The 22,961-nt window shown below is 44.6% G+C and overlaps 1 protein-coding gene across 1 annotated transcript in view; it reads right to left on the bottom strand.

The window, feature by feature from the left end:
• Positions 1 to 587: 587 nt before the first annotated feature.
• The window catches only part of SRGAP3 (SLIT-ROBO Rho GTPase activating protein 3), a 144,504-nt gene continuing 122,130 nt past the window's right edge, over positions 588 to 22,961 (bottom strand). Inside the window, exons 17-20 of the mRNA XM_012000648.1 lie at positions 9,407 to 9,587; positions 7,977 to 8,126; positions 5,583 to 5,910; positions 588 to 1,001 (exon numbers count right to left, since the gene is read on the bottom strand). Coding sequence (XP_011856038.1) covers positions 588 to 1,001; positions 5,583 to 5,910; positions 7,977 to 8,126; positions 9,407 to 9,587 — 1,073 coding nt within the window. The remainder of the gene's footprint in view (positions 1,002 to 5,582; positions 5,911 to 7,976; positions 8,127 to 9,406; positions 9,588 to 22,961) is intronic.

The raw sequence follows: 22,961 nt of genomic DNA, 5'->3' as shown, positions 1-22,961 counted from the left end.
AGTTCTCCCAGAAAAGTCCCTGCAAATCCCACCAAATAACTCGGCGGGAGATGTTTGGTGGCATGGGTCTGAGGTAAATCTAAGTTTCATAAAAAGAAAAAGGAGATACTATATACACTTAGTATGTGTGTGTCCAGATCTAGTATATGTATATAGATGCATAAATATATATATATACACACACCTACAGACACATACATACATATACATGTGTATATATGCACGCATCGATATACACACACATATAGGTATGTAGAGAGAATGTCGAGAGAGGAAGTTTCCAGTGACGATATGCGGGAGAAGCCATGTGGTATTTTGCCTCCATGTTAGGAAATGCTGTGGCTGGGGCTGCTCCAGCTCCAGCACTCCTCTGGGCATCTGTTGACACGCGAGAGGTCTGTAGGATTCCCATGGCTGGACGTGAGCTGCAGCCAGTGCCTGGGCCTCAGCTCTGCACAGACACACCCTCCCAGACTGACCTCTGCCCTCCAAGGCCAGGGTCACTGGGAAGCACATGGAGGCCACCAAGGCCACCCTGGGCCGTGGCGAGCCACAGTGGGCCATGGCGGTGCGGCCCATCCTGCAGGTCACATGGTGCCTGACTTGTCCGCTGAGCTGTTGGGGAACATCTTCTCGGTGGGCGTCACGGCTGGGCTGCCCACGCCCGAGCTGCTGCTGCTGCTGGACCGGTGCTGGACCACCGGCCGCACGGGCCGCATCGGGGGCGGGCGGAGCTGGGCGCCAGCCAGGCGGGCGGACAGGGCTGGCTTGAAGGTGGTCATCATCTCGGTGGAGGAGCTGCTGCTGCGGCGCATGGCGGCATCGGGGTCGCGGATGACGATGGTGTGAAGGGGACTGGCAGGCTCCGAGCTGATGGGGCCTGGCGGGTTCTTCAGGGGCTCCAGGGTGTCCAGCACCACATCTGGCGCCTGCTTGACCGTGTTCTGCCTCTCGAGTTCCCGCAACTCGTGCAGAGCCGTGCTCATGGTCTTCTCGATGTCCTGGGGACAGAGAGAGCTGGGGTCAGCAGAGTCTGGAGACCTGGAGTCATGTCCTTCCTGTCTGCTAAGCAGCTTCCCTTCTTAGGGAGGTTCCCCAGAAGCCTCGCGGCAGGGATGGAGATTAAGTCCTCAGGATGTTTTATAATCCCATGGGAGAACCAATGTGGATATCCCCTGCATGCTGCCTTGCACAGGAAATAGATTTAATAAGGGCAGGTCAGACTACTGACAAAGAGGGCAGGCTCTGGAGTCAGACAGACACGGATTCAAATCCTGGCTCTACTACTTCCCTTGCTATGTGACCTTATGCAAGTTCCCTCACCCTCTGAGCCTCCAGAATCCTCATTTGTAAATGGCACATCATTATAATATGGACCTCAGGGAGTTGATGAGTGCATTAAATGATACAGTCTCTGTGAAGAGCCTGGTGTGACCCCTGGCAGAGAGTAAGCACTCAAAAATACTAATGACAATACCAGTAGCAATAATAGCTAACACTAAGCACCAATCCAAACCCTGTCCCCTAATAATTCATTTAATCTTCACACTTCTAAGGTAGGAACTACCTTTATGCTCATGTCACACGTGAGGAAACAGAAGCTCAGACTGGTTAAGTAACTTGCCCAAGGTCACACAGCTAATTAGCAGCATAGCCCAAGTCTGAACCCAGGCAATTCAGTACTTTTAGTTTTTAAAAAAATCCTTGGTCACAGAAAAATTTCTTGGAGATTATGTATCAGAATGTTCACAGTGCCCATCCCAGAATAGAGGGACTGCTACTCTCTTCTCTGTATTATAATCAGAAAATTTTGTTTTTTAAAAAGTGGAAATTTTAACAGGCAAGAAAAATGTTCTGCCTACATAATTCCCGAGGATGTTGTAATATCTGAGAGCTCATCAGGAGGACAGCAGTCTGAAGTACTCAAAGAGAGAGAGCTCCCCACCGCCCAGGGCAGCCTGGGCTCACCATGCCCCAGGGCAGCTTCCCTCAGCTCCCGTCCCCTCATGCCCAAGGTGGTGCTGTCGCTGGTAGGCAGCATTCAACCCAAGAGCCCTTGGACAGGCCACAGGGCCCCGGACTTTTGAGTAAAAAGACTCTGTGGCCAGTTGCTGACCATGTGACCCTGAGCAAATCTCGATCACTCTGCACCATATTTTGTTTATCTATTACAATCCCAGACATTTACTGTGAAGATGGGGTGAGATAATGGATGTGATGAAGCTTTGTAAACTGCCAGACGGTGGTTTACAAAATCCTTCTAGCCCAAGAGCCCCACGGGTTCCCATGACTGTTGACAGGGATGCCTCCGCATCCCACAGACGTGAGAGGAACTGCTCGGGCTCAGCTGGGCCAGATCCCAACTGACTTAGCGATCGAGGGCACCGTGAGGGATACTGCTTAAGCCACCACTGGTAGGTGCTGTGCATAACCTCATGGAGCAATGATGACTATTAAGATAGGCTTGCTTTATTGCACATCCTAAAAAAAATAAAAAGTATGAGTCTGGTGAAACAGATGGTGGGGATGGAGCCTAGAGATGCTGGGGCCGGCCCCTTTCTCTACCCTGGTCTTTTACATTCTCTTTCCCCTGTCTGCAGGTGGCTTCCTGCCTGCTCTAGGCCCCACGGCAGGCTTCAGTCTGGCTGGGGTCAGGGTCCCGAGCTCTTACTCCCCTCATTGTCACAGCCTATCCTTTTTTTTAGGGGACTATGGATGTCTGGCTAATGGCTAATATTAGCTTGTATGTTTCTCCACGATATTTCATCCCTTGCCCCAGAACACTGGCAACTTTAAGAAAGGGTCTTTTGTGCCTTATTCAAAAGGAGGTGCTTTGGGGGCAATTTCCTGCAGGAAGGGAGGGAAGGCAGACCCCTCCCCCTCTCTGCTATGTGCCAGCCCTGCAGTGACACAGCCCACTTTCCTGGAGCCGAGTCACCCAATCATCAACCACTCTGCTTGAAGGAAGCTCCCTGTTGACCTCACTACTCTCTATTTGCTCTAGTCCAGCATGAGCTGCAAGGTGAAACTTTAATAAATAAAATGTAATTTTTGCCCCTCTACCACCATCACCACCACCCCCACCACCACCCTACCCCAGCAGAGTGAGCGGAAAGACAGAAAGCTCAGAGAAAGATCAGCTGAGTTGTTTAGGCTGCAGCCTTGCATTAGTCCGAGAGGTGATGCTGCGAATCTCCAGAGCTGAGCGGCAGAGAGGCCCTGGGGGACAGAGTGGGGACCACGATTGCTTTTCATCTCCTCCTCAATTCGATCTTCCCACTTTGGATGGTCATGTTGCAAGTTCCACAAAGAGCCTTTTTAAGTGGGTTCACATCTAAATCATAAGGGATATTTTGAGACCAGATAAATTTGGGTCACTCGACCTACTACTTGGGGTTCTTCAGCTGCCACTCCCCTTTGCAGCCTGCAAAGCCAAGGGCTCATCAGAGCCAATGCCGAGGCTGGAAGCTCTCCAGTGGCAGTGGGCTATTTACCTATCATTTACCACAATTCCCTATTTGACCTCTGTTAGTGAAAGGGGGTCCTGGATGGCAGCTGTCAAACTAGAGAGGGTGCAGATCCGTCTGCTAACTGAGAACACATGCAGCAATCCCCAAGTACATTCTAGGGGCAGGTCTTGTAACATGCTCCATGAATGAAGGTCAAAGAAGTCTGGGATATGGGGCATGCCCTGTTTTCTTTCTTGGAGATTCACAATGCATATCTTTTAAGGTAGCAGTCCTCAATCTTTATGGCACCAGGCACCGTTTACGTGGAAGACAATTTTTCCACGGACAGGGGTCAGGATGGTTTCGGGATGAAACTGTTCTACTTCAGATCAGGCATTAGATTCTCCTAAGGAGAGCACTGCCTAGATCCCTCACATGCGCAGTTCACAATACAGTTCACGGCCTATGAGGATTTAATACTCCCGCTGATCTGACAGGAGGCAGAGCTCACATAATAATGGCTCCCGCTGCTCACCTCCTGCTGTGCAGCCTGGTTCCTAACAGGCCACAGATCCATCCATGGCCCGGGGGCTGGGGGCTCCGGCTTTAAAGGTTTTTTAAGAAGTCTCACAGAGAAGCCACTCAACTTTGTCACAGCAGCATTCCCCAAACCTTGATGACCACAGAACATGTATTCCCTACCCACTCCCTAGCATCCTGTGGAACTACTCTGCTGTGACAGCTATTTTTAGAAACAGTTTTCTAGACTACATTTGATTCTTTATAAATGTAAAGGGCCCTGGGACAGGCCTCAGGCCATCCTCTACCATAACGGGTAGAACTTTCTAGACTGGTAGAACTTTCTAGACTGGTAGAGTTTCCAGATGATGGGTGGGTACTAGGGTCATGTTTCCTAAAGTATGGGGGGACCAGCAGCTGGCATGCCTCCTTGGAAGGCACTGATCTTCAGGGACCCCGGGAGTGGGCATGGGGCCAAACTAGAGCCTGCTGGTGTGAACAGGAGTACTCATTGCTAGGTATGCTGTTTCTGTGTTGGGTATTCCCTGGGAACCCTGCCTGGCCTCCTCTAGAACACAGCTCATGGCTCCCCGTCCTTCCTCCTTCTCCTTTTGAACAGGGATTCAAAGGCCACTCTCCACAGTAAAATTCTCACAGACCAGAAGGTTCCGATTGTCTCTGTTACCTTACGTGGGAGAGAACACTAGGGAGAGGGTACATAATGGGCCCCCACACCAAATTCCAGAGACAAAAAAGTGGAAACTTCTCAAAATATGATCGAACTGTCAAAAAACACATGAAACCAGCTATGCAGATTGTTAAACAAATCACAGTTCTATTCATTTGGCAAATGTAAAAATCATATAGATTGTTTCATCCAAATACAAAACAAACAAACAAAAGCCAACTCTCTAAGTACTGGAGAAGAACCTGGAACATTCTTCTCTTGCAGCTTCAGCTATTTAGTTCTGCCCACCCTTTGGGTCTCAGGTCAAGTCCTCCCAAGAGAAGTCTCTCTGTGCCTAGGTGCAATCCTCACATTTTAGGCTCTCAAAATACTTTGGACCACTCCTTAAAGGCACCCAATCAAACAACTATTTCACAACTATGTGTGTGTATTTGTTGATGTCTCTTTCTTCTTTAAACTGTAAGCTCCATGTGGGCAGTGCCTGAGTCCATTTTAGGTCTTCATTGTACTGTTGGTGGCTAGCATGGTGATGGCCACATGATAGATGCTCAATCAATATTTGTCAATGAATAGATGAATGAAGAGAGAAATGAATGAATGAGTGAATGAATGAGTGAAAAACTGAATCATATCACTTTGTGTAGTGACCTGCCATTACCCCAGCCCCATAATCTGGCCAATGCCCTCTTCAGCGCTGGACACTGGGGGTGTTCAGCCTCTATAGGAACCCCAGCAGTGGCTGCTCCCAACCAGTCTCCATTCCCATGGGAAGCCCAGCAAGGGACAGGGAAGCCACTCATTCTCCTGTTCTCTGACTTAGCCATGAGCCTGGCATAAAGGCCAAGGTGGCTCTCCGCTTCACGGATTCCCACCCGCTGCCCTCTGGGGCATTTGGCTGCCCAGCCTGCCTTCCCGCTGGCCCTTACTTCTGCCAGGGCCTCGGCCTCCAGGGACTTGTGGTCCCCTAGGCTGCTGTGCCTGGTGGAACCGCAGGTCGACCTCATCGAGTGCCCTTCGGAGAGCGCCTTCTTGTCAGGGTAGTTGATGCTGCCAGCGCTCCCGAACGTCGCCATCCTCCGCTTCTCAGGGCTCTCGATCCTCCCCCGGGTGAGGGGGATTTTGTGGGGGCTGCTGGGGCAGGCAGCGGCCCGGGGTGGCGTGTCTATGCTGGGGCCCAGGCCCCGGGGCGGGCTGTGTGTGTCGCCCCCGCTTCGGCGTCTGGGGATGGCCGCTCCGTCAGATCGCAACCGCACTCTGCAAAGGAGCCAGGGGGCGAGGGGCATGGGGCAGAGGTCAAGCCTGGCAAGTCTCAGAATGGGTGAGTCAACCCCATGCCACACACTACACGCTAGTCTAAGGAGCGGGTACAGTAAAGCCTCATTCAGCCAGACCCCATAATTCCACAATGAAAGACCTGGCTCAGCACACAGCTCAGCAGCAGGGGGAGGTCTAATGTGCAAACACAAAAGCATTTGGAGCACGGTGCTTCCAGGCCACAGATAGCTGTGCTGCCAACCGCAAAATGCATCTGGTCTACATGCTAAGTCAAGGCCTACAGGATTCCAACCCTGGAAACGCTTTGGTGATGGTTAGTTGGGCTCATGATACCCTCTGAAAAAGTTCAGACATTTCCATGATTCTGAGGGGCTTCTAATTGGTCGAAGCTTTGAGGCTTGACTGTACCAAAGTTACCAGCATCCTGCAAGCATAGGAGGGGTCCCGTGGGAACTGAAGACACTCTAATGTTGCCACCCAACCCCCAATCTCTCCAGAAGAGGGCTCCTTCTATGAGGCTTTTCTGTATCTTTGAAAACTAGTCATTCAAGAGTAAACCCTGCATGGCTGGACAGCCCTTTTGTGCATTTGGATACCTTTCCCACTTCAGGGAGGCTCTGGTGCAGTGAAAAGGGGATTAGGGTGTGTTTCAGGAGGGTGAATTATTGCCCTGTGTCTGCCGCATGCTTTCCTGTGTCCTCTCTCAAGCCCACTTTATTAATCTGTTAAGTGGGTCTAAGTAAGATCCTTTGTCCACCCTTTACCTTTGCTTCAAGTGGGTTTGAAAGCACCTTGAAGATAAGAGGTTCTATACACAGGAGATTTTGCTGCATCCTACAGAGGTCACCAAGAGTCTGAAGGGCTAGACGTGGTGAGGGGAGAGGAAGAGGGACCGTGTGTTGGGAATGGATTATGACTAGGGACCAGCAGTGATTCAGATCCTAGTGCCACCAGCTGAGCTAAGCAGTGCTTGTGGGTGCCCCAGCAGAACCAAAGCATAGGTATTGGAGAGGAAGCAGTATTTAGAAAGAAAGAACAAGAATGAAGGAGGTGAGGGAGGGACGAGGGAAAGGAAAAGAGAGACAGAAGATATGGTCCTCCTAGAAGTCAGGGGACCATAACTTCTTTGTCTACCTACCCCAGCCTTCTACTTCCCTGCCCTTCCCAATTCTACCATAGTGCCCTGAGCTATCTGCTAAACTGAGTGGAATTTGCAGAAAAGAGGCATCAGTATTTTTACTGAAATAAGTTCAGAAATTGTGTGTTCCCACTGCGACTGATTTTTTTGGGGGGCCTATCTGCAAATACCCACACGTGTGGGTTGATCACATGACCCCTCCACTGGAAAAAACACAGAATATGACATTTTGAGACCGCGACTAAAAAGGCAGTGAGAAACTGTCAGTTTTGCTTTTCTTTCCTTCTTATTTCCTCATTAATTTTTTTAAGATAATCATATACTTTGGATTATACCTGTTTTTCAGAATGACATGCACTGCTCCTTGCCTGGTAGAAAGGTCACGTGACACAGCCTGGCCCACACATAGGGAGCGAAGAAATTGGTAATACTGCTCCCTCCAAATAAGTGGGTGGAGTCGAGTGTCAATTTCCTTCAACACATGAGTAGGTGTGAGTTTTCTGTTTATGTAGTGCATTTCAGGGAATATGTGAACTTCACATTTTTAAATATAACAACTCAGTTCTACAACAGAAAGCTGGAAGGAGGTACAGGAACTGGAGAGAGGTAGGAAAAATACTTGCCAATTTGTATCTCTCTCACACATTATTATTATTTTAAACGAAAAAGCACTGAGTTCCCAACACATGTCTTTCCTCCTCCTCCTCCCTGCAATACAGGCTGGATTGTTTTATACCTGGCCGCCTTGGGCCAATGCCAGCCAGCCTGCCCAGTGTGCCCATCATATCTTGTGGGGAACAGGGGGCTGCAGTAGGCTCCTTCTCTCCTCTCTGCCCTTGTGCTTCTCCCAAATCAGACATGAACAGGCTTGACACTAGCAGGGAAAAAATGAATCCGCATATCCTACCGGCCCATCACCCCCCCAAAGCCGTAATCCGAGATGTGCTCCGTGGGGGACTGGAGGTCGTTTTTGGAGGAGGCCTTGTCATCCAGCAGTGGCCCACTGCTGGCCTCGCTGTCAGCCTTCTGGCTCAGGCTGTCGGAGAAGGCATCATCCCTGGGGAGAAGACAGACATGAATTGGAGGCGCCTTGCCCCAGAGAACCCAGCATATACAGGGCTCCCTGATACATGTCTGAGGGGCTGAATTAACACAACTTATGGTTACATTGTGCCCACAGTGCTTGCTAGGCCACTGCCCACTGGGTGCCTTCCCACCATGCATGCCCATTGCAACACTCCTGGTCAGTTTCTGCAGCTGGGACCCTCTTCTGTCCCACACCTACCTCCTCCTTTTTTCTCTTCTAGCTTGTTCATTCCCGGGCAACTCCAGGCTAGGACAAACTAAATGTTGCAGCGTGTATTGGAGAAATGGGGGGATGGAGTCTGCAGGCTGAGCACCGAGGGCTGAGTGCTGAGTCTCTGTGTGACTCCATGAGAAATAGCTTCTGGCTAAGCAAGGGAGGAAGAAGCTGCCTCTGCCCCTCACCTCCCCACCCAGGGCTTGGGCCACTGTGACGTGGCTCACAAGCTTGTAGGGGTGCCCTGCTGGCCTCCTTCCATGGCCCTCTGCCGTGGTGACTTGTCCCTGATCTCAGAGGTCTGCGGGCATCGGGAGGCTGCCGAGGGCCCTCCACTATGGCATTCCTCTGGCAGTCTGCTTGGCCCTGGCCTTTTCTCTGGCTGAGACCTCCTCTCTCCCATCACAATGTGGGCTTTTAATCCTCTTCCCTTGAGGCTCAGCTTGGTGGCTGCATGTATGGTAAATCTGTTCTGCCGAGCCTGACCAGAGATCCCAAGGAATGTGTGCACTGGAAGCTTCCATGGCTTTCAAAGGAATGGAAAGTGCAGACTTTTTGTGGTAGGACTAGGCATTTGGGATGCAGGGCTCTTTTTTATTAACCCCTGAAATTATTTTTTAAAAAACAGTACCCTATTAATCAGAAACAAGGGCATGTTTCTGCCTATCCCCTAAGACAGCTACCTCTGGAGTGTAGAACGGTAGGCAGGGGAGGCCTAGGAGGTGGAGGCACATGGCAGGATCCCCTGGATACTGATTCAGGGTGATGGACGCCCTGGGGGCTGTCAGCTGCATCAGGATGTAGGCCAGGGGCACCCAACACTGTTTCTGTGTGCTCAGAAGGAGGAATTTGGATGTCTGTTAAGTGGATCACCATTTCAAGGGAAGTTAGATATTACCCATTCTCACAGAAGACCAAGCGCATGATATCAAGGAGAGCAAATCGCTGGCATACAAGCTAGCACTCCCCTATGGTGCCCATTCCAGACATCACTAATCTATTTCAGCATTCTTCACAGAAGTCTCGACTCCACTCACATGTCCTGTACAACTATGTACTGATGGGGGATGAGTCCATCCACGCCGTTGTGCCGGCCCTCCCACCAGTCCTCCGAGGCGCGGTGGTACAGGAGCAGCGAGGCCCCCTTCTTGAAGGATAGCTCACGCGGGGACCGCCCCATGTAGTCAAACTTGGCAATAGCCTCGATCTGCTCCACTTCTGGAAGGAAAGCAAGGGAAAGAGCATATCTGAGGTCAGCAAAGCGGCAGCTCAAAAGCCTCACTCAGATGGCCCTGGCTTCTCTGGGGAAGGACAGACCACACAGCTGGTGAGAACATGGACAGAACGCCTGGTGGGCTGGGGCTCAGGATCCTGGGGTCATAGACTCAGATCCATCCTCCACCCTGTGACCTCAGGCAAACCATCAAACCTCTCAAAATGTAAAGAGGATGCTGATACATCCTCCTTTTCCACTGCCCTTCTTGTTCTCTACTTTTTAATGCTCATTAAGACAATATTGTAGAATTTTCTTTTTCTTCTACCTCTTAACACAAGTTCTATTAATATTTCTACTTCTCTGTGAGCCCTTTTCCTCTTTGTCATTTATAATACTTTTAGTAATTTTTAATCTTTTGAGAGGCCACATCATGTATGCAGACTCTCATCCGTGCAAAATCCGATACAGGATTTTTAAGGGTACCCAGACTCTTCAAAGCTCATTGTTAAGGACTGAATTGTGTCTCCCTCAAATCTGTATGTTGAAGCCCTCACCCCCAACATGACTGTATTTAAGACAGAGGCTTTAATTAATGTAAATGTGGTGATTAAAGTTAAATGAGGTCATAATGGTGGGGTCATAATCCTAGGGCTGGTGTCTTTATAAGAGGAAGAGAGGCTGGGCATGGTGGCTCATGCCTATAAGTCCAACACTTTGGGAGGCTGAGGCGGAAGGATCGCTTGAGTCCAGGAGTTTGAGACCAGCCTGGGCAATATAGTGAGACCTCATCTCCAAAAAAATTTTTTTAATTAGCTGGGCATGGTAGCATGTGCCTGTGGTGCCAGCTACTCTAGGGCCCAAGGCAGGAAGATCACTTGAGCCTGGTAGGTCAAGGATGCAGTGAGCCATGATTATGCCGCTGTACTCCAGCTTGGGTGACAGAGCGAGACCCTGTCTCAAAGCAAATAAACAAAAGTTCTTGTACAAAAGCACATAGCTTAGTACAGACATTCATCAGGTATTCAGTTGACAGCAGCTGTCATGACTGTGATTATAATTATTAATGGATTTGGCCTATAGGATGGGTCCAGAGAAGAGATGTTAAACTGCAGAGAGTTTAAGTGGTTTAAACTGTATGGTTTAAGGACCATACAGCTAGTGATATTTGGGGAAGAGACTTTTTGGGGAGCAGGGGATTGTGCCTACAGTTTATTCCACCTGTTTTATAGTTTCTACCCTAAGAAGTGTCCATACGTGGTAGAAAACTGATTTTGTACAGGTATTAATGCTTTAATATTTTAAAGTAAGCACAAAGATGTTTAACATTATAATTCTTACTTTTTTTATTTTAATAGAGCAAAAGAGTAACAAAAGCAACCCCTCTCTCTCTCTAGCCTGCAGATAGCTTCCCCATGCTGAGCTTTCTTGGGGCTATCTGCTCCATTCACTGTGGACAATCTTGTCTTCATTGATCTGTTCATCCACCTGTCCATCACATAGTTAAGCTCAGAATATTTGGCTTTATCACTTTTTAGTTGTGCGACCTTGGGATACCTAGTTTTTCTTTCTATGCCTCAGTTTCCTCATCTGTTAAATGGAAATGGTAATAAACAGAACCTATCTTACAGAGTTATTAGAAGGATTAAGTGAGTTAATATACATGAAGTGCTTGCAACAGGGTCTGGCACATAGTACTCTGTAAGAGTTATGCACATGTTGTTACCAGAGGCTGGTGCACTTCCAAGGGCCACGGATGGCATGGAAAATCAAAGAGCAGCAGGAGGAAACTCCCTTGTTCACGCCGCATCACTCCCCACCACACACATGCACCAGGGCTCCCCTCTGAAAGCAACTGGCTCGAGAAGACCATGCTTGTGGCCCCGTAAGATGCAGTGGCTTTGGGATGTATTTAGCTCTTAGTGACTGAGGCAGCCTTCTACAGGGAGCAGGCCTCAAACAGTCAAATCAGCTTCCCCAGCTGGCTACCTGACAAATGTCTTTAAATGCTATTCTAACCAAGGTGATGCGAGAGAAGGAAGGAGGGAAGGAGGTGGGGAAATGACAGCACCACTAAATGGGTCAAATTAACTCAGATCTTAACTCAGAGTCACATCCTCAGTAAAACAGACAGAGATCTTGGTCCTTCTCTCTGCAGCATCTTTGAATCTCACATCCAGCTGTGTGCTGGAACTGCCTGCTAGCCCGTCTGCCTGCCTCGTTACAAGAGTCAGAAAGGCCGCAGGGTTTGCAAGGGCAGGAGCTGAGCCCAGACAGTTGTGTGCTCCTGGGTTCACCCAGGGACTTCCTCTGACCCAGATTCCCCAAACTAAGAAAGGTGCTGACCTAAGCAGAGGTTTTCTGATACTCAGAGGGGCATAGAGGGGCTGCCTCTGGTTCCTTGTTTCTACCTTTACCATCACCAGAGCCTCCAGCAGTCACTGGACAGCAGCCTGAAGTTGAAAGAGTGGGGCAGCAAGGGGAGCAGAAAATGTGAGGGAAAGAAAACAGGAGGAACAGGGCTGAACCTCCAGCTCAGAGAAAGCACGTGTGTTTGCAGACGTCGTTACATAAGTGTGTACGGTGGAAACAGTAATAACAGCTCCCATTGATTATTACTAAGTCTGTTATTTGGGCTTTTCATGCCTGAAACAGAATATGTTTCTCCCCCTCATCACTCTCCCACACTCTGTTACCCAAACTTACTTCATTCCCTCATCTTCCCCATCTCAGGAAACAGAACCACTGTCTACCTGCTCACCCAGGCCAATGCCCTGGCATGGCTCTGCACACCTCATCCATTAGCGACTCCTTCAGGCTGTCCCCTGGATCTGACCATGGCTCACCACCTCCCATGACACCCTCTTCACTTCCATACTTGCTTAGGTAGAGCCACTTCTCCCCACAGCAGCCTAGAGGGTCCTTTACAATCATACAATCAGATCATAAAACTCCCCTGTTCAAAATCCTCAGAAGGCTTCCCATGGATCCTGGAACAAAACCTCAGTGTCTTCCCACTGCTCATAAGGCCCTCCAGGATCTCGGTCACACAGGCCTCTGAGACCTCATCTTCTCTGTCTCTCTCTCCTTCACTAGCTCAATCTGCTCTTGCCTCACTAACCTTCTTGATGTTTTTCCTCCAACATCCCAGTATGACATTTTTCAAACACAAAGTACAATTGAAAGAATTTCACAGTGAACATGCATGGAACACAATGAAATTCCACAATGCTAGATTTATCATATATCTATCCACTCCTCTATCTATCCATCTTATTTTTTAATGATTTTTAAATTAAGTTATAAACATCAGTATACTTTATCTCTAAACACTTCAGCATAAATATTCATAGAGTTGTTTGTTTGTTTGTTTGAGACAGGTTCTCATTCTGTCACTCAGGCTGGAGTGCAGTGGTGCAATCACGACTCACTGCAGCCTGAACCTCCTGAGATCAAGCAATTCTTCCACCTCAGCCCCCTGAGTAGCTGGCACTGCAGGCACATGCCTCCATGCCCAGCTAATTTTTTAAGTTTCTGTAGCAATTGGGGGTCTCACTATGTTGCCCAGGCTGGTGTCAAACTTCTGGACTCGAGCGATCCTCCTGCCTTGGCCTCCCAAAGTGCTGGGATTACAGGCCTGAGCTACCACCCCCAGCTACAGAGCCTTCTTGATGCTTTTAAGACATGACAAGTGTCTTCCTGTTACAGGACCTTTGTACTTCCTATTGCTCCTCCCTGGGATGTCTTTCTCCCAGATCTTTGTATTCATCCACACTCAACAAATATTTATTAATGCTATGTGTCATTTGCTAATTTCATTCAGGTCTATACTCAAATGTCATTGCCTTACCAAGGCCTTTCCCAGCCACTCCCAACTACAGGAGTCCCAACTGCCAGATCACTTTCTAACACCTTCTCTTGCTTTATTTCTCTTCATGGCACTTATCACAACCTGAAATTTATGTGTGTGTGTATGATGTGTGTATTTAGGTTTGTGGTATGTGTGTGTGTGTATATATATATAGTATGTATATATACACATATACATATGTGTACACACACATAATTTTGAAACTTTACTATCAATCTTTCCTACTAAAGTGTGGGTACCATTAGGACAGATTTTCTTTTCTTACCTACTATATTCTGACTCCTAGAACAGACCCTGGGACAAACAGGCACCAAATATGTATTTATTGCTTGCATGAACAAATTCAAGTTTTACCGGTACCAGGTGTTCTACTTACATTATCACATTTAATCCCATAACAACATTTGAGGCACTACCTTCATTTCATGATGAGGGAACTGAAGCTGGGTTGAATGATGGGCGTAGGCTCGGGTCACACCAGTAGATACAGTGATGAGCTAACATCTGAGCTCAGGTCCCAGACATCATTAATAGAGGCTTCTAGATGCTTTTGAATTGTGCTAGGCTTATTCTTGCCACAAGATCTTTGCTTCTGTATAGTGTAAATGTGACTATATAGATATGCAATGCTCTATGTTTGATGCAATTCAACTCTTGTGTATTGAGAGGCTAATTGTACCAGGTAAAAACCCTATGGGCTCTACAGTGAGGGAAGAGATGAACAGCCCAGCCCCTGAGCTAGAGGAGAGGTTGAGACTGTCTCGGTAGGGGCCTGGCTGGAGTCACACTTTAGAAAATCACTCCAGTGGCAAAGCAGAGCAGTGGAAGGATTGGAGGGGAGAAGCTGGAGGCAGCAGTGCTTCAGAGGCTGCTACACTGGTCCAGCCTCTGGACTAGCATGGGCTAGACATGGGCTTTTCTGGAGATGAAAAGACATGTTGAAGCTTTGCTTTCATTTCAGAATCTGAAGGTTGGACATTTATCCTTCTCTACCCATCACTCAATAGGAAGCTCAAATTCCTCTCTCTAGCCATGCCATTCCAGAGAACTCTGTTACAGGTCATGAGTCCTGCCTGCATGAAAGAGGGGATGGCTCCATTCCTCTCAATACAACTTCATGTCCCTCTGCCCACCCCACCCCTTACTTCATCCCCAGAAGTGAGAACACTAATCTCATGCAACCAGTTTACTAGAGGCCAAGTCACTGTATCAAAGGCAGAGAATGTGGGTGTACCTCCTCTTCTCCCTCATCCTCCTTGTGATGAGAGTAATGACAGAAGCCAGGGCCTGTTTACAGGGTCCCTCTTTTCTCCCCTTCTCACTCATGACCTTGGATTCTTTCTTTGCATTTGGTGGTGGCACCAGCTGATACTGAGATTTAGATTTAATTTAAAAGGAAAGGAGTGAGACCGACCTCTGGGATGACGGCAGGAAGAGCTCCCCAGGGAAACTCAAGAAAAAATATAAAAAGTAAAAGAAAAAAAAAAAACATTTCAAGCCCCTGGAAATGGTCCTAAGGGCAAAAAGCAAATGAAGAAACATCTATTCAGGAAAATCTATAAAAACTTAGTGAGAAAGGTAAAAATCTCTGGTATTTGAACCAAGACTGCTCCCTCCCTCTACTCCTGCTCCAAGCTTGGGGAGATGGAGGCTCCAATCCAGACGACTGCAGCCAAGAACACAGGGCTTCCTCTCCCTTTACCACCTTCTAGTCACAGGGCTTTCTTCCTGGAAGGAGCAGGAGCTCAGTGATTCTCATCCTGCTCCCACTACCTGTTGCTGAGGCAAAGTCCCAGGTGAGTGGAGTGGAGAGACCAGGACTTCATTCTTCCACACAACCCCTACTCATGGAATGGTGGCTGTATTTTGGGCATGGCACCACTGAAAATGTGGGTGTTCTACCAATCTTGCCCCAGCTTGTGAGGTGGTGGTTGCATGGCAGGAGAAGTAAGTTAAGAGGATCTCTGGCTGCCCCTCCACAAAGCACTCAGTGGGGACATCACTCAGAAGATGCCATTGTCTCCATCCCCAGTCTCAGAGTCCTGGCTCAGATTTTCCCATGGGGAAGAAGCATCCCGTAAAACAGACAGCTCCTAATCTTGTCCCAAAGGAACTGACTTCAGTTGCAACAGAGCTTGGAGAAGTTCAAGTCGAAGAGCACTCTCAAGAACAGTGGAGGTAGTGTTGAAGGGCAATCCAGTGATGGTTCATGAATTTAATGAATATAGAAGCTAGACTATAAGGCAGATTGTTAGCAGAGGAGAACCGGGGAATAAGACAGCCAGGAGAAGTACTCCTGGGATCAGAAGAAATATCAAACACTGACTTCAGAAACTATCCCTATAATGGGGACAGAATTTGACTGCATTAATTTGTAGAGCAATTTAGGACCAAGGGTACTGTTGAAAGAATAGCAACCATCCAGCAATTAGTGGAGATTAACAGCCAGAAAGGATCACGGAAAGAGACTTCTACCAAAACCACTGTCATCTCAGGGAAGGAGAACCCTACCAAAACCACTGTCATCCCACAGAGTAACATTTCCATATATCACTGAAATTAAGCTAGTATAAATACAAGCTCATTCAAATAAGATGTATATGGTAAACCTTAGAGAAGCTACTAAAAACTAACTCAAAAATAGTAAGAGCAGAATACTGGTTGTCAGAGGCTAGGAAAGAAGGGGAGGGTATATAGGGAGCGATTGTTCAACAGGTCCAATGTTAGAGTTAGTTAGGATAAATAAGTTCTGGTGTTCTATTTTACAGTAGGTTGACTATAGTTAACAACAACGTATTGTATGTTTCAAAATAGCTGGAATAGAGGAGATTTTGATTGTTCACACCACAAAGAAACAATATATTTATAACATGATGAATATACTGCTTACCTGAATTTAATCATTACACAATGTATGCATGCATTGCAATATCACATTGAATCCAATAAATATGTCCAATTATCTGTCCATCAAAAATTAAATAAAACTGTTAAAAATAACTCTAAAATACGGTGAAAACATCATTAAAGAAGTTTAAATGCTATCTTAGAAAATATTCACTAAATGCTATATTAGAAAATATGCAAAAGAAATCAGTAAAGAAGCAATAGAGGAACAAAAAAGATACGAGACACATAGAAAACAAAAAGTAAAATGGCAGACATAAATCCAACTATATAAGTGATAATATTAAATGTGAATGGATTAAACAATCCAATTAAAATGCAGAGATTATCAGACTGGATAAAATAACATAATTTAACTATGCTGTCTACAAAAGACACACTTTAGATTCAAAGATACAATTAGAGTGAAAGTGAAAGGATGGAAAAATATATTATGCAGACTGGAACCACAGGAAAGCTAGAATGACTATACTAATATTGATAAAATAGACTTTAAAACTAAAAATATTGCTAGAGATAAACAGCAGCATTTCATAATGATAAAAATTTTGGTCTATCAAGATATAAAGAATTATAAACAAAATGTACCTAATAAAAGAGCAGCAAAATACATGAAGCAAAAATGGACAAAAACAAAGAAAGAAATAGACAATAAAAAATAATTGTTAGAGATTTCAATACTCCACTCTCAATAATGGAAAGAACAACTAGACAGAAGAAAAAAGAGGAAACAGAAGACTTAACACTATAAACCAAATAGACCTAACAGGCATCTATAGAACACACCACTCAGCAAGAGACTATACATTCTTTTTAACTGCACATGGAACATTCTCTTGGGTGTGCCCTATGCTAGTCCATAAAACAAACATCAATAATTCAAAATGATACAAATAATACAAAATGTGTTCTTCTACCACAGTAGGATAAAATTATTGATTTCTTCTATAGAAGAAGTTTCTTCTAAAGTAGGAATCAATAGCAGGAAAAAAATTGGGAAGCTGACAAATAGGCAAAAATTGTACAGCATACTCCTAAATAACTAATGGTTGAAGAAAAAAATATCAAAAGAGAAACCTTTGAGATGAATGAAAATGAAGATACAACATACCAAAACTTATGGGATGCAGCTAAAGCAGTGCTTAGAAGGAAATGTATGACTGTAAATGCCTATATTAGGAAAAACAAACGAACCTCAAATCAATAACCTAAACTTCCACCTTAAAACACTGGGGGAAAAAAGTGCAAACTAAACCTAAAGCTAGCAGAACGGAGGAAATAATAAAGATTAGTGTAGAAATTAATAAAATAGAGAATAGAAAAACAATAGATAAAATCATAAAACCAAAAGCTGGTTCTTTGAAAAGATCAATGAAATTGACAAGCCATTAGTTAAATAAACCAAGAAAACAAGAGAGAGGACTCAAATTATTGAATCAGATATGAAAGAGGGGACATTACTACCTTTTTTCCTTTTTTACAGGAAAAAAAGGATCATAAAGAAATACTATGAACAATTACATGCCAACAAGTTGGATACCTTAGATGAAATTAATAAGTTCATAGAAAGAAAGAAACTATTAAAACTGACTTAAGAAGAAATAAAAATATGAATATACTTATAACAAGAGATTGAATCAATCATCCAAAAACTACGCACAAATAAATGCCCAGGCCCAGATGGCTACATTATTGAATTCTACCAAACATTTGAAAAAGAATTAATAATAATTCCTTATAAAGTCTTCCAAAAACTACAAGAGAAAGGAATACTGCTCAACTAATTTCACTAGGCAAGTATTACCCTGATACCAAAACCAGACAAAGATATCACAAGAAAACTACAGACCAGTATTTCTTATGAATATGGATGCAAATATCCTCTACAAAATGCTAGCAAACCCGGCCAGGCATGGTGGCTCATGCCTGTAATCTCAGCACTTTGGGAGGCAGAGCTGGGCGGACAACTTGAGATCAGGAGTTTGAGATCAGCCTGCAATATGGCAAAATCCTGTCTCTACTAAAAATACAAAAAATTAGCCTGGTGTAAAATACAAAAAATTAGCCTGGTGTAGTATCGGGCACTGTAATCCCAGTTACTAGGGAGGCTGAGGCAGGAGAATTACTTGAACCCAGGAGGCAGAGGTTGCAGTGAGTCAAGATTGTGCCACTGCACTTCAGCCTGGGTGACAGAGTGAGATTCCATCTAAAAAAAAAAAAAAAAAAAATCACTAGCAAGCTAAATGCAGTAGCATAAAAAGAACTATGCTCCATGCACAAGTGGAATTTATCCCAGGACTGCCCAATTGGTTTAACATCTGAAAATCATTAATTAATGTAATGCATCTTATCGGTAAAATAAAAAAACAAAAATCACACAATCATCTTAATAGATGAAGAAAAAGCACTGACAAAATCTAATATTCTTTCAAGATAAAACACTCAACAAACTAGGAATAGAAAGGAACTTCCTCAACCTGACAAATGGCATCTATGAAAAACCCACAGCTAACATCATACTTAATGGTGAAATTCTGGATGCTTTCCCCATAAGATCAGGAGTTAGACAAGGATATCCACTCTCATCAGTTCAATGTTGTACTAGAGATTCTAGCTGGGCCAACTGGGCAAGAAAAAGAAATAAAAGGTATTCAAATTGGAAAAGAAGTAAAAATATATCTATTCATAGACAATATAATCTCATATATTAAGAAATCATAAGGAAATCACTAAAAACTATTTGAGTGGTTGAATAAACTCAGCAAGGTTGCAGGATATAAGAGCAATATATTAAAATCAATTACATTTCCATACACTCATAGTGAACAATTCAAAAGTGAAATTAAGAAGACAATTTCACTTACATTAGCATAAAAAAGAATAAAATACAGAGGAATAAAGCACTGACAAAATCTAATATCCTTTCAAGATAAAAGGATAAAAGGCACTCTGTAGTTGCCACTCTGGCAACTATAAATCATTGTTAAAAAAAACTAAACATCTAAATAACTGGCAAAATATCCTATGTTTATGGATCAGAAGACTTAACACTACTAAGAGGGTGATATTCCCAACTGACCGACAGATTTAACACAATCCCTATCAGAATCCTGGCTAACTTCTTTGTAGAAATTGACAAGCTGATTCTAAATTTCATATGTAATCACAAGAAACCCATAATAGTCAAAACAATCTTGAAAACGAAGGACAAAGTTGGAGGGCTTAAACATCCCAATTTCAAAGCTTACTACAAAGCAACGGTAATGAAGACAGTATAGTACCAACACAGAGATAGACATATAGGTCAGTGGAACAGCATTGCAAGTCCAAAAATAAACCCATACAACTATAGTCAAAGGACTTTTTTCACAAGGCTAAGACCATTCAACGTGGAAAAGAATAATTTTTTTCAACTAATAGTACTGGGACAACTGGAGAGCCACATACAAAAGAATAAAGTTTGACCATTACCTTATACCAAAATTAACTCAAAATAGATCAAAGATCTAGACCTAAAACTCTAAAACTCTTAAAAGAAAATACAGGAATACATCTTCATGAACTTGGATTTGGCAAAGGCCTCTTAGATATAACACCAAAAGCATGCACAACAAAAGAAAAAATAGATGAATGGAACTCACTCAAAATTAAATACTTTTGTGCTTCAAAGGGTATCACCAATAAAAAGGCAAGCCGCAGAATGGGAGAAAATATTTGGAAATTGTATATCTGATAAGGGACTTAGATCTAGAATATATAAAGAGCTGTTACAATTCAATAATAAAAAGGCAAATAACCAAATTTAAAAATGGGCAAAGGATCTGAAGAAAAATATACAAGTGATCAAAAAGCACATGAAAAGATGATGAACATTATCAGTCATCAGAGAAATTCAAATCCAAACCTCAGTAAGATACCACTTCACATGCACTAGGATGGCAAGAATCAAAAAGTCAGATAATAACAAGTGCTGGCAAGGATATGGATAAATTGGAACCCTCATACACTGCTGATGATATTGCAAAACGATGCGGTCATTTTGGAAAACAGTCTGGCATTTCCTTAAATGGCTGACATAGAGTCAGCATATGACCCAGCAATTCCACTCCTGGGTATATACTCAAGAGAAATGAAAACTTCTGTCTGTACAAAAACTTGCACACACATGTTTACAGCAGTATTATTCATAATAGCTGAAAGTAGAAACAACCCAAATGTCCATCAATTGACAAATGGATAAACAAAGTCTGGCATTTTCATATGATGGAATATTATTCAGCCATCAAAAACTAAGTACTGATTCATGCTACAGCATGGCTGAACCTAGAAAACTGTGTGCTAAGAGAAAGGCCATATATTATATAATTCTATTTATATAAAATGTCCAGAATGGACAAATCCATAGAGACAGTGGGTAGATTTACAGGTGCATTGACTAGGGCTGGGAGAAATGTGGGGGGCAGGGATGGGAGGGTGTAAGGAGTGATAGCTAAAGGGTACAGAGCTTCTTTTCAAGATGATGAAAATGTTCTCTAATTGACCATGGTGATAGTTGCACATATCCGTGAATATACAAAAAAATCACTCAGTTGTACACTTTAAAAGGGTAAATTGTGTGGTGTGTGATCTATAACTCAATAAAGTGGTTTTAAAAAGAAGGCAGGGTCCTTCTTAGGTATAAGGCCTGAGCCAAATGCCGCGAGCCAGCTTACCATGTTTATTACTAGTGATTAGAAACATACACCAAGTATAAGACATTGGCCGCTGTTCTTTTTTTCTATTGTTCTTAATTTCTTATGAAAAGGAGTGGGCCGGGCACAGTGGTTCATGCCTGTAATCCCAGCACTTTGGGAGGCTGAGGCAAGCAGATCACCAGGTCAGGAGATTGAGACCAGCCTGGCCAACATGGTGAAACCCCGTCTCTACTAAAAAATACAAAAATTAGCTGGGCATGGTGGCGCATGCCTCTAATCCCAGCTACTCAGGAGGCTGAGGCAGGAGAATCATTGAACCAGGGAGTCAGAGGCTGCAGTGAGCCAAGATTGCACCACTTTACTACAGCCTGGCGACAGAGCGAGACTCTGTCAAGGAAGGAAGGGAGGAAGGGAGGAAGGGAGGAAGGGAGGAAGGGAGGAAGGGAGGAAGGGAGGAAGGGAGGAAGGAAGGAAGGAAGGAAAGAAAAGAAAAAGGAAAGAAAAAGGAGTGGCTATGAGTTCAGGTTCCAGGAGAACTGGGGTGTTTGTATATAAATGGACTAATCCCATTTTAATACCATCAAAAACCTCACCTGAATACTCACGACATAAATGAATCTCAGAATATTATGCAGAGTGAAAGAGGACAGAGTCAAACAACTCTATTCTGTACAACACCATTCATATGAAATTGTAAACAGACCAATGGGGGAGGAGTCAAAGGTAACCTCAAAAATTTCAGGAAAATATCAGTAAGAGAATGGTGGCACAATTATAATTGAATATGGACATATCACCCATAAAACATGCCTCTGTCACTGATTTTAGTGGTTTTATAATCTAACAATCTTGTTTCTCATTTAGCTTCCAATTAATAAAGTTGTTAGTGACAGGCTGCCTTCATTTTTTCATTTAGTCAAGGATTCTTGGCCTAACCATGGTTTCTTTATATAAATCTTGGAGACCAAAGAGAAAGCACTGTGGAATTTCCAGACTTATCAGACTCAAGACAGGAGAATAGGCGTCAGTTAGGTATAGAATCTTTTTTTTTTTTTTTTCTTTGAGATGGGGCCTCATTCTGTCACGCAGGCTGGAGTGCAGTGGCATGATCATGGCTCACTGCATCCTTAACCTCAATTGCTCAAGCAATTCTCCCACTTCAACCTTCTGAGTTGCTGGGACCACAGGCATATGCCACTATGCCTGGCTAATTTTTGTATTTTTTTTTTTCAGAGATGGAGTTTCACCATGTTGCCCAGGTTGGTCTAGAATTCCTGGGCTCAAGCCATCTGACCACCTCAACCTCCCAAAGTGTTGGGGTTACAGGTGTGAGCCACCACGCCCAGCTGGTACAGAATCTTTGAGACAAGAAAGGCAACAGATACCCAAACAACTAAATTGTTCCTCCAATTTGGCATTCATTGGCTGATTCATGTACGACAAAGACCTGGACTCATGGTTCTCTGCCTGATTTGACCTTTGAGGCCTGCTGGGTTCCATTCATACAGGGTGCTGTCAAGAGAAAAGAAGACAGATATTGATGATCCCCTAAATGAAATGTCTAAGAGGAAATAGGTAAACAAATCAGGAGGTTTAGGTTGCCAATGACCGATAACTGCCAATGCCAGTTATGTCAAGAAAATTCTCCAGGACTCAGTTTCTCTATCAGGATTAGGAAGGATGTCTGTTTGATACAGAGTCCATTGATGTTTCTTATCTACCTCCCTGTCCCAGGCACTGTGCTAGGCTCCTTCACATATTAACCCACATTTTAACCCATGCCATAATTTGCTTGGTGCTGTCATTCCCATTTTATACATAAGGAAATAGAGGCCAGAGGTGATGTGGCTTCCCTCAGATTACATGACCATAAGGACTCCCTCTGTGCTTCAATTCCAGGTCTCTCT

The sequence above is a fragment of the Mandrillus leucophaeus genome, unplaced genomic scaffold (assembly GCF_000951045.1).
Source record: "Mandrillus leucophaeus isolate KB7577 unplaced genomic scaffold, Mleu.le_1.0 Scaffold637, whole genome shotgun sequence".
NCBI lineage: Eukaryota > Metazoa > Chordata > Mammalia > Primates > Cercopithecidae > Mandrillus > Mandrillus leucophaeus.
This window is presented reverse-complemented; position numbering and strand designations above follow the sequence as displayed.